This window comes from Vidua macroura, chromosome 1, assembly GCF_024509145.1.
Source record: "Vidua macroura isolate BioBank_ID:100142 chromosome 1, ASM2450914v1, whole genome shotgun sequence".
Lineage (NCBI taxonomy): Eukaryota > Metazoa > Chordata > Aves > Passeriformes > Viduidae > Vidua > Vidua macroura.
Window position 1 is genome coordinate 58243939 of NC_071571.1, and position 16090 is coordinate 58260028.

The window sequence follows — 16090 nt, forward strand, 5'->3', positions numbered from 1 at the left end:
ATGACCCTCCCATTGGCTGCCGGGCAGGGGGAAAGGAGAAATCATCAGCCGGTGTGCTGTCTGCTGAGATCCTAGCTCCTACACCCCCAGCCACAGTTCCTGCCACAAGCTACCGAGTCCAGCTGGGGTCACATGACCATCTACAGGCCCCAGGCAAGATATTAACTCTTTCAGTGCTTCAATCCTCCCTTGAGTGAGAGAACATGTCAGAAGTGCAGACACGTAAAGAAACAACATGAAAACACCGAGGTCAGTGAAGAAGAAGTCAAGTCCCAGATAGGAGGGATGAGCCTTTAGATTTAGGCTGAAATCCTCTTGTAAAGCTATGGAGTAGGACTTTTTTTCCCCTGTAACATATGAAGGTATGGGGAGATGAAAGTGTTTAAATTGTAGATAGTGAGCAAAGGCCTCCATGCTAAAGTAAGCAGATGTTAAAGTAGCTGTGATCTTATGAGAAGTTCAAACAGAGAAGGAGAGAAGAGTGATGAAGATCCTGTGCCCCCAGGAAGAGAAGAAGATCTCTGTTACTAGAGGTGAAGATGATTTCAGAGATTGATAATGAGAACCTTTGCTTTTGAACAACTCATCTTTAAAACAGTACCCCATAAGCTGGCATGGCCCATAAACACAGCTGTAGGAGACGCTGTGAAAATAGGAGGGATATCACGATTGCAGATTTCCCCCGGCTGCTGTTATTTGTGGAAATTAAAAGCCATGGAAGAACTGTTTTCTTGTGGAGAAGTCTCCATGACATTAACAAGAGGGACTTCTCTCCCTAAGTGAACTAAAGAAAGACTATTCTAGAGGTGGTAAACTGACTGGAAATTTTAGGTTTTGTTTCTTTACATTGTCAGTGGGAAAGAAAAGGTTGTAGGGGGAGGAGAAGTGTTCTGAAGGTTGTGTTCTGATTCTTATTACTCTTTCTTTTAGTTACTATTAATAATTTCTTCTTTATACCCTTTTAAAGTTTTGAGCCTGCTTTGCCTTTCTCCTAATCCTATCTCACAGCAAGAAATAAGTAAGTACATTCTAGTGAGTGCACTAGGACTCGTGAGTGCCAGGACTGAACCCACACAATTAGTACATTAGCCAAGAAATCTCAAATTAGTGAAACAAAACCACTACACATATTAAGCTTAAAATTTAGAATTAGTTTCTTACCTAAATAAAGATAATGAGGATATTCCACTGTTTATTTGGGGTTTTTAAAATCATATCCAGATAAGCAGGAAATTATTTGGCAAATTACTTGAATTTTTTGGTAATTAGTGGGTAAAAATGACTTGTACCCAAATGTATATAGAACTTTGCATTCTGTGAGTCACTTCATATGAATTTAAAGAAAAAGAATTTTAAAACCCCAAACTTTATTTATCATTCAAGGTGAGGTCACTGACTAAGAATTATTGAGAAACCAAAGGGAAAATCTTGCAGAAAAAGTAATCCTTGCCTGAGTTTCATGTGATGTCTTTCGACAAGTGGTTCAAGTTAGGAGTCAACAGTTGGAAAACCTAAAAATTACCATCAAAAGTCTTCAGTAAACACAACTTTACATCATTAATGTTTTTAATCTCCAGGCTCTTATCTGTTTGTGTTCTTTAAAGAAATGTCAGGGTCAGAGATTGGTAGATTGGTAGATGAATTGTTGTGTTACATCAACATACACTACATAAACACACTACTTTCACTTCATTGATGTCCCATGGCCTATATGAAAGCATTGTCTGGTTGACTGATAGTGCCCTAAGTTATCATAACCTGTTCTAACATATGTTCATTACATTTACATAAATGAAATATGAAGGGACTGATTTTTATGGGTCTACCTTTTGTACAGAAGCACATCTCATAAAATCTGCTTTATCAGACTTTTAGGTTTCCTCAATTTGATTTCACAAAAGATATCAAGTGAAAAAAGGGCTGGGTCATGATTTCAAGTGCACTGGAACCATAAAGGAAACAGACAAAGAAAACTTTTCACTTTGTGGGGAGGAGTGTTGTTTATCTTTTGTTTCTCTTGCTGGGTACACTGAAAAAAAATCTGACTTGTAAGAGGCTGCAAGTTCTTAGGAATTGCCTGAGCAGTTCAGATACTGTCAGCTGCCTGACAGCAAGGAAAAACTTGCCAAAGACCTGAAAACATGATGGTACATAGGAAGAATGAGATTTTTTTTAAACTAACGGTAGGGTTTTTTTTATGTAGGCCTGTACATCGGACAAGCATGCTCTTCTTGCATTGTGTCTTTATCTTGTTACTTAAAAATGATGGTGATGAGTTAAAAAAATCCTTTTAAAAAATCATTTCACTTATATAATTAAAATCTGTCTACTCTCAGTCCACCTCAGGTTTTTTTAGACAGAAAAACTGCAGGCAGGACAGCAGCAGGCTGGAGTACAATAATTTCAGAGGCCAGAAGCTTATGTTAAGCAGTTAGTCAATGATCCTCAATTCAGTTCATAAAAAGCTGTCTAAACAGCAAAATCCATAGATAAGTGAATGAATACACACATACACATATACTAATGCATATGAGTTCTTTGGTTCTTTGTCATTTTACAACTTGGCCTACTTTCCATTCTTTTTTTTTTTTTTTTTTTCCATGTTTCTTCATGAAAGAGACTTTGTTTTGCATTGTTTCCTTTTTCTCTTTGGGAGAAGAAATAGACACATTCCTGTATTTTTCACTTCATTTTGAATGGTAGCAGAGTTGTAGTTTTCCAAGATAGATGCACAAAAAAAAAGTAGAAATGAAAGTGGGGAAAGAGTTTGAAAAGCCTAATTGCAATTGTTGTACCCTACATTTTCAGCCAAAATTTATTCCCAGTCAGATATGCGAAGTCCACAGAATTATTTTAAAATCTGTAAAATTAGGTTTCTTTAAAGTGCTTTAAAATGCTAATGAGTTTCAGCTTTGGTGTATCTAGATAGAGATGCCCAAAAGTATTTGAATTTTAAGAAAAAAAGTAGCTAAGTGAAAATGTTTCAAGTCTGTAATCAATAAGAATGCTTTTGAGAACTGATTTATGAATATAGGGGGTAAGAAATCACTACATTATAAACAAAACCTTTGGCATCAATATTAGAGAACAGAGTGAATAACAACATTAAACATGCTCTGCAGTTCTGCTTCACTTTCTTTCACATAGATAATATAATTACAAAAGAAGATAAATAAATGTAAAAAAACAAAAAAAAAATCCCAACTAAATGAAAAATCATGATGCATTACATGACTTTGCAGTGGAATGTGCTATTTCAAGCTTGATGCATACTGTGAATGCCAGGATAAAATAATCTGTTCAGCACAGTGAAGTTTGAGTACTTTTTCTCTTACTAGAATGACAACTGTTGCAGGCAAAGCAGAAAAGGAAAGATTTCCCACCTACACCTCCCCTAGATGATACATGAGGAGATGGAGAGTGTTAAAAGGACAGACAGAAAAGCAGATATCTCATTTATTTTTGAACTATTTGACAAAATACTGGTTTCCCTGAAGTCCATGTTTTGAGGACTGATCCTTCTCTCACCCCAGGAGCAAAACTGAGCAGAGGCACACAAGATCCTGCTTCAGCTGCGCAGCCACCCCCGGAGGTTAATGCAAGGACTCCTACGTGCATGTGTGCAGTAGTTACAAGATCCTGATGGCTTTATTACCCTTGAGGCCTCCTCTTCGGTATGTCAATGTACTCCTAACCTGCAGCCACATGATGAAAATTAAACAAGGGTTTGTTGCATTTGTTGCTGTGGAAATGTGAATTCAGTTGTTTCAGTTTCAATGGGATTTCCCTCCTCCCCCCACCCCTCCCCCCTTGTTTTTTAAACTTTTACATTTTTATGAAAAGTCAAGAACAGGAGACATTTGTGACAAGTAAAAAGGGAGGGGACAGCCTCCACTCACCCATTCCCTTCTGCCAATTTTGTCTCCAGCCCCCATCATATTTTTCCTCATTAACTGTGTTGGGGCAAAGAGGTGGGAGTGAGGGAATAAAAGCATTCCTGCATGTCTGGAGGAAAGAAAATAGATAAAAGAGGAAAGTGAAAGGGGAGGGGAACATGGGCCAGGGACTTGAACCGCCAGTGAAACGACGCTTCTCCGGCCTTCCTGTTCAGAAAATAGTTAACTCGGGGTTAAAGATTAATACTCAGGCAAAGCACTGTATAAATGGCCCGGGCAAGCCGAATGTGTATGAGGTGCCTCCTGCTCCCCAGGCCGCCAAGCTGCCCTCCCCCGGCCCCTGCTCAGCGGCATGAGTGGCCCGCTATGCGCGCTGTGCCGCGGCTCGCTCCCGGCGCTGCTGCTCCCGGCGCTGCTGCTGCTGCCGGCGCTGCCGGCCGCCCGCATCGCCCGCGGCGCGCAGCCCGTGATCTGCACCCCCTGCACCCCGGCGAGGCTCGCTCTGTGTCCGCCCGTCCCGCCTGACTGCCCGGAGGCTGCCCGGCAGCCCGGCTGCGGCTGCTGTCAGATCTGCGCCCTTGGGCCGGGGCAGCCCTGTGGGGTCTACACCGCCCGCTGCCGCCTGGGGCTCCGCTGCCACATCTCCACCGGGGAGTCCCGGCCCCTCTCCGCCCTCATCCAGGGCCACGGGACGTGCTTGCCCGCCAGCGAGGTCGGAGGGATGCGCACAGACGAGCCGGCAGGTACCGCGCCATCGCGTCCCCGCTCCGCGCCACCTCAAGGGCCAGGTCGGGAGCTGCGCGCCGGGCGCTGTGGCACAGCCCTCGCCGAGAGCAGCCGGAGGGATTGGCAGGCGCGACGCGAGCTGTGGGAGCCAGAAGCTGGGAACAATGAGCGAAGTTAGGCAGGCGTCTGAAATATAGGGAGGCTGGAATGCACTTTCCAGGGAAACGTACTCTGACCTGTTCGAGGTGAGGTGCATCCTGGTGCTGGGCCTAAGATGTTCACAACAAACTAGTACACTACAGTCTGAAAGCATGAAAACCCTAAAGCATAGTGATGGGACAATGCAGAATAACTACAATAAAGTATCTGGGAGGCTGCAGACAGTTTTTCTTTAGTAGCACTCAGTAGCTGGAGTAGGACAGATGTTTTATAGGCTTTGGTTATGTCCATCTCCAAAAGTCATGATAGAGAATGAAAAGGCTTTGTGCCTGGGAATAAAATGGATGTGGGGCAGTGGAGTGCTAGCCAAATTATCTTGAGGCAAAAAGGCATCTCAAGTATCTTAGACTGTATGATGGGCAGGAACTTCTTCAGTGTTATTTCGTTCTTTTTCAATTTATTATGATTATGATGATTATTACTACTATTTCCATCATCACTACTGCTATGTCTGTGAAGTAGTGATTAAGGTAACTCGGTAGCATTACAAAAATAATCATCATTGACTCAAAATAACAATAGCCATTAGCAGAAGCAAGTGGAGTTTCTCTTGTAGTTGAGGGGGTGGGGAAGGCAGAGAACAGTGACCAAACTGACAAAACTGTAGTATTTAAGCTACCTGCATTAAATTTTGTTTGATTTTTCCAGAGTTTCCTTCCTTCCTTCCTTCCTTCCTTCCTTCCGAACTTCCGAACTTCCGAACTTCCGAACTTCCTTCCTTCCGAAGTTCCGAACTTCCTTCTTCCTTCCGAACTTCCTTCCTTCCGAACTTCCGAACTTGCTTCCTATTCATCCTCAATTTCTCATCTTCATTTTTTCTTGAACACTGTACAGCCTTGATTCAGCAAGTAATTTAGACACATAAAAATGTTATTCTATGATGAATTGCCTGCAATTGCAAAGAGCTTCTCTTGCTTTCAGTGGAAGAGTTCACACATGTTGATTTAGGCACTGGTATGAAGGCCATGATCAGGCAGAAACAAATATTTTCTGCCAGTTCTTTGTTATTTGGTCTACTGCAGATCAGCAGGAGCTACTTCTGGCCCCTGTGAATTGCTACCCTTTCTTATTTATGAGGCAAGAGCAAAGTACAAGATACCATGGGATGAGGTCTTGACCATTTCCTCTCATAATTAAAACCAGAAATATATCACGCTGACAAAAATCTAAGTTCATTACAAGTTTAACTTCAATCTTTTCTCATTTAGCCATGTTTCTACAACCCACTGTAGTCAAGAAGGTTTGTTTTTTTTTTTTTCACTTCTAACAGATGGGCTGCAGCTTCATCTTTGGGACTCAAGTAATTTTGAAGGATAATAAAATAAGCAATTTGTTAGAGAATAGCTGCTGAGCCTTTCTATGAATTTACTATCAAAGTATAATTTGCCATGCTGCACATGTAATTTATTCCTACAGGATCTACTGTAGGGGCAGTATGTCTTAGATACTACTTTTTCTTTTCTTTTGGTTGATCTTTCTCTTCACAATTTTAAACTTTGAGAAATAAATGCCAAATTTCACTAAGATGTTTATCTTAATATCATCACTTCCAGATTCTATAGAACCTGATGATATGCCTCTGGAAAGCACTGAAATAACACAGGATCAGCTGCTGAACTATCAGTTGATGCTTCCCATAGGCCAGGATAAATCCATTCCCTGGAATTCCATCACTGCATATGAAAACATGAAAGCAAAGAGAATATCTGAACTCAAGAAATGGAAAGAGCAGGTGGGTTTTCTTTGTTAAACTTTCAGACACCATTTCAGTAGAGCCTTGCAAAAAATTCTAGCAGCAACATTGAAATATCAATATTTCGGGTAGCTGGCACACCAGCTCATCAGATGTTTGAGGAACAGACAAAATGTCTGGAGCCATAACAGGCGTGCATCAGGTATGTCCTAAACAGACTTCATGCAGAGGCTGAATATTTCACCATATTTATGATCAGATTATAACCTGCACCCTTAATTTACAGGAATCTATATTAAATTATTGGACTTCTTTTTAGTTTTAGTTAAGAATAGGCATTTTTCACTGATCCCACCCACAGCAAAATAAAACTGAGTCTTTCCATGTAGTTATTGATGAAACATTAATGCAAAACAAAATAATTCTCTCTGATCACAAGAAAACACTATTAAAAGTATATTTATATAGTAGGAAGAAAAAAACTTCAACAGTTAAAGTGAGGCTCGACACTGCAAAATCTTAGTGGGTAATGAGAATGTATGGCCTTTGCCAGCAGGTTTATGTTCCACTTGAGGGCACCAGAGAACCACGGTTAGACCGGTCCCAGGCAGCAGCAGCACCCCTGCATTATGGAGCTGGGTTAGTCGGGCAGCACAAAAGCCTACGTTCGTAATGGTCACTGACAAAATGAAAAAGAAAAATAAAAAATATACTAATCACCACCCTACCTTAGGAAGCCTCATTCCATATCCAGAGCAGGACTTAATCACTGATTTAGTTTGAACTGTTATGTGCATGTGCTGTTAGCTGCAGTTCTGATTTTTAGGGCTTCTGCTTTTCTTACCCAGAGCCACAAAAAAAACCACAAACTGGAATATGATAGCTTATATGAGGGGCTAACATGGGGAGGTTTTGCAAAAGCAGAGGTTATGTTTTCACTCAAAAATAGAAATATTTGTTCAGTTACTTTTCCTTTCTTGTACTGATTCAAATGTGTTAGATACTATTGATGTACAAAAATTGTGACTTTGAAAAAGAGAGCCAGCAAATTGTGAAAACAGTGACTATTGGAAACAGTTCTTCATTCCCAGTTCCAAGAACTTTAGGGTTTGGTCCCAGAGCTACAGAATGGCTCCATGTTGCTTTGGCAACAGTTCTGTCCTCTCCAAAAGACAATAAACATTCAGATGTTTTTGTTCTTGCACCATCTATATATGCCTTGCAACTATCCTCCATATATCAACAGAGAACAAGGCCATGGCAACCTGGAAAACGTGACCAATCTCATGTACCAGTTTTCTAACTTCCACCTCCTCATAAGAGGAGAGATTTTATCCTCTAAACAGTAATGGGTTTACTTAGTATGGGTTAAATTTTCTTGAGTGGCAATTTAAGGACTAAAATCCTCATGTTTATGAGAACAGAAAAAACTTCAAAGAATAAAAACAAAGGTTTGAATGCAACACCAGAGTTTTCTGTTTGTACTCAAACTGAAAGAAGAAAAACTACATGCAAAACAGCCTGGTGTAGACTTTATGCCTAATAAGTATTTTCAGCTCTTTACTGTCTATATTCTGATCACCTTTTGTGTAGCTGATTTACTTGTGATTTTGGAATTCACTACCCTGGTATTCTTGCAGGGTCCTTGTCAGAAGGAGCTCTACAGAGCCCTGTATAAATTGGTGAAGGCTCAGCAGAGAAGCAGAGGGGAGATTTACAAATTTTACTTGCCCAACTGCAACAAGAATGGATTTTACCACAGCAAACAGGTGTGTGCCTTTTCCCCCCTCTCTGCTCACAGCAGTGCTGTGACTAACCTGATACAGCCAACCCTTTCACAGCCCTCTGCTCCCAAACTCACAAGTTTGCAGCAGGTTGTGAAAACAGGGATACTTAGAGCAGATGGTTTGTCCTTCTCTTCAAGGTGAGCTGCATGCTGGTGGATGTCAGCAATAGAGGGAAAAGTCTTTTCCCTTCACAAAAGCCTAACAAAAATACTGATTTGTGCTGCCTGTGGATTAGGTTATTTGCTCATTTTCATTATGCCCTCAAAAAAATCCACTGGAAGTTAAAGTTACAGTGAGAGTAATCTGCAAAGCTAACTAAAGTTCCAAACATGAAGCCACACCCTATAACCACAGATCATGCACACAAATTAATAGGTCTGCATAATTCTGTGACACCAAAACTCCTTGGTTTTGGGCATGGCATCACGGTGCAACTCACAAACACTGTGACCTGAGATCTAATCAAGTGCAAACAGAAACCTGTTTAAGCCCCTCCCCAAGAAAAAAACCCAAAACATACTACCTTATTTGTCTCCTGTGTGAAGAGACAGAAAATTCAATCACTGCTCTCACCCTATGAGATTTATATTCGGCCATCCTTCCATTTCTCACACTGGCACTGGAAGATATTGCTGTTTTCTACTGCAGTTTACCAAGGACTGGACAGTTTTAAATCTGAAGTTGCTCTTGTGATGGCTGAGCTTAGGTCTTGATTCCCTAACCAAGTGTGTTATTTAGAGGCTCTGCAGACCACTACATTCAAAACAAGCCTGTGCATGGCAGGTCTCCACCTTCTGATCCTAATTGTGTCCAACACCTGACACCTCTATTGGCAGTACCTCACAGGTAATCTTACAGTTACTTATTGTGATTTTTTTTCTTTTTTTGCTAATAATATTCTAGTGCGAAACTTTGCTGGATGGAGAATCTGCTGAATGCTGGTGTGTCTACCCAAAAAATGGCAGAAGAATTCCTGGATCTCCAGAAATTAAAGAAGACCCAGAATGCCAGCAGTATCTCAGCTCACAAGAATAAAACTAAACCCCAAAGTTTTTCACACCAAGGTTTCTGTGGGGACTGTTATAGTCAGGAACCATTCCAATCAGGAGCCATTTCACTAAGGTAGTCTTGTGCACCTGATTTTGAGTGTATGAGTAACCCCACAAAGTAACATTTTACTGCACTGAGATTGCTACTGTAAAATCAAATCCTATAATCTTGTATATATTGTTTGTATATTATACTTACCCTCATATATAAAGCTGATGCATTATTTATTTCGCACTGCATGTATTTTTGTCTCTATGTGTTGTTACTTACTTATATTCTCAAACTTTATAACTTTATATTTAAATACTTAATATTATTCCACTTACATATATACATCATGTTGGAGGAATGCTGCAACTTAAGCCTTCAAATGGCATAGGTATTGGAAAAAATGGCTTGTAAACTTGCATTTTTGTACTACGTATTTATAGATGTAAAACTGATTTTTTAAAAATAGATCTCAGTAGAAAGCATGCTTAGAAACTTATTTAAAACATGTTTTGTGAACATATCATATTACTTTTGCACCACTGTTTCAATGCCAGTCTGTTTCTTAAAAAAGAAATATTATATACTGAAGCTCCTGATGGGACAGTATTTGTATATTTTTTAAACATATGCCCTGGATAAATGGCAAAACACAATGATATTCTGCACCACCTTTCACAAGTGTAAGTCATTCACAATGTTGATAATTTTATTTAAAATCAGCTATTAAAAGTCTTCTACTCTGCCCTTGTCTCTTGTTTTCTGCTTATTTCCCTTCAGCAGTCTGACCTCAGCAGGAAAACAGCCAAAAGTCTTGCAAATCTGCTTCCTGAATGCCATGCTCCTTTTAGCTTCAATGAGTTTCATTATTTTTTTCTCCCTGCCCCATTCCCCTAGTCCTGTCCTCTCCAGTCCCAGCTGTGCCATGCAAGCCTCTGCCTTGAGCAAAACAGCAGCCTCCAAGGGAAGCTATTAAAACATTTTCTGGATAGGAAATCTGGATGCCTTTCTCCACTCAAAAGCACAAGGCAGCAGTATTAGTACATTAACAAGATAACATCAAGACTAGAAAGAGCCATTTCCTGCACAGAAAGACAGAGGTTATAAAAAGGAGGCTGGGACAAAGTCAGCCTTTCACTTTTTTTCTGAAAGCAGAGAAGAGGGTACTCCTGGCTTGGGATATAGTCCATTTGCCTCCCCTGCATGTTCTTTTGCCTTAGTGATTGCAGAGAAAAAGAGAGTGCAAGTGACTGCAATTCTGCCTTCAAGCTGATTTTGGTCCATGGAGGAACAGGTGTGGGAGTAAGTAAGTCCCACAGGTGAAAGCAGTCTGCACCAACTCATCCTATGAAAACAGCTGGGGAGGATAGTGATAATATTTTCTAAGAGTCTGGCAGAATTGAAAGCCAAAAATTCTCCTGCCATTTGTTGGCACAAACTCTGAGTTTTAAATGGCAGAGGGAAGCTGTTTGTTGAAACAGCAAAGCAAAAGCATGAAGATCTCTGCTCTCCCTGTCACATTTCTGTGGCTTCATATGTTGTGCTTGCTGACTGTGTTGTATTGGCAGTCTCTGCCAATCTAATGGGTGTCTATTAACTGCTCTAGATTTAAAAGTATGTATATACTACTGACGTCCTTTGTGAAGTCTTCTGAGATCTTCCCAAGGAAAGCACTGCAAAAAAGCAGTCAATGGTATTGGTATTGTAAGCAACTAATATCTAACATCCCTGTAATGAGCTACTGTGCGACCTAGCTAAAACTGTGTTACAACACCACATTCACTATGTCCAAATGCTTGTCAGTCTCTGTATCAAAATAATGAAGAAGCAGCAAGTTTTGGAGTCCTTTTCAGGGAGTCTACTCAGCACTGAACAATTGTCATGGTATTGCCAAGGGAAAATAGGGAAGAAAGGAGGGGAAATCATAGTCTCACAGCTACAGCACACTCTTAAGAGTACTCACTGTGGGGTGACTGCTCTCACCCCACAGACCTTGTGTAAAGGTTTATCTCTAAAGAGCAGAAATTTATTCTTTTTGTTGGGATAATTATATATTTATATAAGGGAAACATTATATAGTAATAGTCTATTTGCAGAATAGCAATCCAGTGGACAGCTACTTCCAATGTTTTTCAGGGTGGAAAGTTCCCATCCTAGCTGTAAGAAAGTGGAGTTTTCAGTGGGGACAGTGGTTCAGGAGATACTCTTTCCTCTAATTGTTAAGTACCAGCAGCTGAAGTTACTTTGCACAACATTCAGGAATGATAGGCCAGTTTCTTAGAAGTGTTTAGCCCCTTTCTTCTTACTGGAAGTGGCAGGGGAGGAGTGCCTCCTTATCTGCAATCTGACCTCCTATGACATTTTGCCAGGACTCACCAGAACAGACATCTGCTCAGCTGCTCCGGGATGAGCTGTCAGACTAGGATCAGACTCTTCCATATACTAGGATTAGGACTAATGCAAGGAGACAAAGCAGGCAAATTTTATCTTCCCTATAAAAATGCTGCCGGGAGCTTAGACTACATTTACACGATAGATGACACACATCTTACTTTGTCCTAATTTTTATGATCAGCCTCAAATATCAGGGTAAAAAAATCAAAGGGCTTCAGTTTTTCTTTGTTTTATTTTTTTCTGTTTGTGGAGCACTTTGGTTTTGTTGTTTTGGTGGTTGCTTGTTTGTTTTTGGTATTGTTTTATTCTTCTTGCTGTTTTGTTGGCCTCTCCTCTCCTCTCCTCTCCTCTCCTCTCCTCTCCTCTCCTCTCCTCTCCTCTCCTCTCCTCTCCTCTCCTCTCCTCTCCTCTCCTCTCCTCTCCTCTCCTCTCCTCTCCTCTCCTCTCCTCTCCTCTCCTCTCCTCTCCTCTCCTCTCCTCTCCTCTCCTCTCCTCTCCTCTCCTCTCCTCTCCTCTCCTCTCCTCTCCTCTCCTCTCCTCCCCTCCCCTCCCCTCCCCTCCCCTCCTCTCCCCTCCCCAGAAATTCCCAGAACTTCCCTTCCCAGAACTTCCCTTCCCAGAACTTCCCTTCCCTTCTCTTTTTTCTTTTCCACATGTCGGCTGGCAGTGCTGGCTTCAGTGTGTGCCTACTGCAATGGTTCCTCCTATGCTGGCAAGCCAAGCCTGATGGGAATGAGTGGGTAAACAAGGAAGGTGCCACAGGATACTCATCAGCTTGAGTCGCCTGGTGGGTAGCTGTATGTGTAAAGGAGGTGTACTGATCCTTGTTATTTCAGCTCCCTCCCTTCATATTCACTTGCATTCCTCCTACTCTACCTAAAAAGAAATTAGCTGATGGGAGGGTCTTAGATGAGCATCTGTGATGTTTGGTTCATGTCATCAGAGAACCCTACCTACCGAGTTTGTGCTTCTTCCTGCCAAAACCGTCAGGTTTGCTGCAGCAGGGCTTTTTCCAGCCATGCCGCCTCCTGCCCATGGCCTACTACCAGCTGCAAAATGCTCATAGCACAGAATGAGGTCACTGCCCTCTGCACTTCATTTCTACTTCATTGTTTCCCCTAAAGCTCTGCAAAGACAACCAAAAATCACCTGGTATTTGGCTCTGCTTATACTGAGTCAGTTCTGCTCATTGTTTTGGTGTACAGCAGAGACACATTTGTATCAGCTAGAGCTGGCAGGAAGTGAAGGGAGAGAAAGGAGTAGGGAAATAGTGGTGAAGGGTAGCCAACCTTAACACTGAAAGCTCATCAGCATCTCTGTCACTTCTCTACCATAAGAACACATGCTTTGGAAAAGAAACACTTAGGGAACAGCTCCCTGCAGGCCCAGTCCAAAATGCATATTAAGATATTAAGCACATGAAAATTTAGCCTTTTACTTTACAAACATATTCCTTTGATCTTGTACTTGCTAATGTGAGTCTTAAACACAGAAAAAAATTAAAAGGTAAACTAAAAATGTGTCATATATAGCTTTCTTTCCTCAGGGAGAAGAAAAGTGGGATGAAAAGGTATGGCACATGGCAGAGACTTGTTGCAGGATTTGCGGCCTTTCTGGAAAGCACTCAGCTCCCATAGCACTAGCTATTACAAGGGAACACTGAAAAAATGCTAAAACAGAGCAGTTTTTTTTCTGCAAAGTCAGAAGTAAAGATGCTTGTTCTTTACCAGCACTTTAGCAGCACTGACTGTTGCATCCTGGGTTTTAGGTTCAGATTTGGGGTTCTGGTCTTTGTTAGCTTACCAGTTCCATGTGTCCTTGTGTGTCCCTGGTGTCTTCCCCCCCCCCCCCCATGGAAGTTAGCCCCAGGCTGCTGGCCATTGGGTCTTCTCCCATGCCACTCCTGTGATCACTCCCCCATCCAGTCCCTGGCAGTTTTGTGTTCATCACCTCATTCCCGCGGTCCCACTGGCCCTGAACCCCCGTGTCCACCCTCGTCGTGTCCCCATTGGCCATTGTGGCAACGTCACAGCTACGGTGTCTGTGTTCATTGGGCAGAGAGCTCCAGTCCTCCCCTGTCCCATCCCTATATCCGTCTGTGGCACCCCACCCTCGGGGCCAGATTCATCCAAGCGAGGCTGGGAGTGGCCGCGGCTTCTGCATTGCGGCTCCTGCAACCAATAAAGTGCCCAGCCATGAGGCAGATGGGTTTGGACAATTCCCTGCCTCTTCGTTTCCTTCCCTCGCGCCGACGACGAAGCGCGGCCAGCCCACCTGGAGCGCAGCTGCAAAAGCGCCCAGAAATAGGGGCAGCATCAACCCTGATGAGGAGCCGAGGCGCCAAGCAGCACTATCAGGAGCTGGTCGGGACAGGAAAAGTGACACGCCGCCGGAAGTGGTGACCAACGTCGGGGCCACGGCCAGCACAGAGTCGTAGCCCAGGCGTAGAGCCACCACAGAGCACCCAGGAGCCGCACAGAGAAAGTGCCACCGCTGCGAAGCTGCACCGCCACCGAGACGAGCAAGCAACGCCTCTGCCAAGACGAGTGAGCGCGATCCGTGTGGAAATTGGCCACCACCAGAGAGTCACGGTCCGTGGAAAAAGTGCTCCGTGCAGGACTGAAAACGGGAAAAGAGCCCTGAAGTAAGTCAGTGGTGTCTCCGCCATCCACAGGGAAACACGCTGTGTTTTCCACATGGGACTGGAAGCATAACCATTCACAGCCACAGAAAGCCGAAGAATGGATGCATCTTGGGAAAGAAAACCCTGGTAGCAGTTTTATTTGTGAAGATTTCGGTTTGGTGAGTACTTAGCGCGAGAGGGTACCCGGGCTATACTCTCCATCACTTGGGTGGGCTTTGCCACGCTTCCGAGGGTACGGAACACGCAGCGCGCAGCGTGAGTGGCGGCCGCCAGGGTCTTTTGCGTTTTTTTGGTTTTTTTCCCTCTTTTTCTGCACCAGGGGTGAGGTTGTGGGTAGAAATAGCATGGGGACCGTGCTATCTACCCAACAAAGGGAATTCTACAACCAAGTTAAGGGGATTTTATCGGTGAAGGGCCCCTACCCCAAGAGTTCGGTCAAGCAGTTTGTGCGATGGTTGTTTTTCTCCTTCCCACGCTTAACTGCGGAGGATGAACACAAGGCAGAGTTCTGGGAGCGTGTAGGGGCCAGGCTAGCAGAGGGAATCGACAGAGATCGCTCCATAAAAAGCTGCTTCCCCAAGCTCCATTTATTAATATCGGAGGTTGTAAAAACAGAGTCCATGTGGAACACGAACTGGGAAGGAAAAAAGCCATCAAGAAAATCTGTTGTTTTCCCTGAAACCGCTTCCCCATCCTCCTCTCCTACCCCTTCTTCCCCTAACCCGGGTGGGGGGGGGGGGGGGTAACCCATCGATATGAGACGCAGGGCAGCTCCACAAACGTGGACCGTGCTTCTGGTTCCTCCGAGCTCCCCGGTGTCCCTGCCTTGGTGAAATTGGCTACTTCGCTGAGGAACTGACCCCAAATCTCTTTCCCAATCCCTTTTTCCCAGTTAAGAATCCCAATTTTGGCGCTACCCCGTGCAGTTTGGTTTCCCTGAACCCTTTTCTTTGTTCCCCTGAGGAAGCCACAGCCACGTGGTTTGGGTCTTTGTCTTCCCAAGATGGAGGGCGGCCACATGGCAGGGCTTCCCCTTCCCACAATCCCTTTGTCCCCTTTGTCCCCACCTTTTACCCCACCCCCTCCTGCTTCCCTGTAGGCGTGGGCACCGCCTACTCAAGGCATCGGGTTGCCACCCCACCCCCTGTTCCCCCTCGGGTGGCATTCCTTCCTTCCACGTCCTGCCTGCTGCAACATCAGCCCCACCCTCCCCCGACAGGGAGGATTCTCTCACCTCCGCACCATTGTCCCAGGGAGAAGATTCTCCCCGCCCTGTCCCTCGCACCCCGCCCCCACGTCCTCCTGCTCCTCAGATACTTGGAGTGGGAGGGGGGGGGGGGGGGAGGGGGGATGGGGCCTATGAAGTCGAGCAGTTGCTCCGCACTCCAGCCTCCTACGCCAGGGGAGAGGAGAACCCTACATGGGCACCCCTTCCCTACGAATCAGTGAAAGAGGTCTGCAAAACATTGCGTGAATTCGGCAGAGCAAGCCCTTTCTTTAAGGGTATTCTAAAAGCAAATTTAACATCCAGAACCGTAGTGCCAGCAGACCTGAAGCATCTGTTTAGCTGCCTGCTTGTCCCATCAGAATACAGCCTGTGGGAAAGGAGGCAGAAAAAACTGGCAGCAGACCTGCTTCCTGAAATCTGAGAAGGGTCTTACAGCCTGGATTTCGCGGATTGGATAACCAATCA

General features: G+C 43.7%; 1 protein-coding gene across 2 annotated transcripts; it reads left to right on the plus strand.

Annotated features, from left to right (window-relative positions):
• Positions 1-4176: 4176 nt before the first annotated feature.
• On the plus strand, positions 4177-10104 carry IGFBP1 (insulin like growth factor binding protein 1). 2 transcript variants are annotated; one of them, XM_053997657.1, is made up of 4 exons: positions 4178-4639; positions 6395-6573; positions 8175-8303; positions 9225-10104. In XM_053997657.1, exons 1-4 carry the CDS (start codon positions 4249-4251, stop codon positions 9354-9356), a joined length of 831 nt encoding a protein of 276 aa, XP_053853632.1. In that variant the 5' UTR covers positions 4178-4248; the 3' UTR covers positions 9357-10104. The 2 variants fall into 2 exon arrangements, with proteins under 2 accessions (XP_053853642.1, XP_053853632.1); XM_053997667.1 differs by lacking the exon at positions 8175-8303 and having other exon boundaries at positions 4177-4639.
• The last annotated feature ends 5986 nt before the right edge of the window (positions 10105-16090 follow it).

Excerpts from the sequence above, each read along its gene's own strand:
- IGFBP1 (XM_053997657.1), top strand. The coding sequence starts at position 4,249 with ATGAGTGGCCCGCTATGCGCGCTGTGCCGCGGCTCGCTCCCGGCGCTG. Across the intron at positions 6,574-8,174 it reads TCAAGAAATGGAAAGAGCAG|GGTCCTTGTCAGAAGGAGCT; the intron begins GTGGGTTTTCTT and ends GTATTCTTGCAG. Across the intron at positions 8,304-9,224 it reads GATTTTACCACAGCAAACAG|TGCGAAACTTTGCTGGATGG; the intron begins GTGTGTGCCTTT and ends ATAATATTCTAG.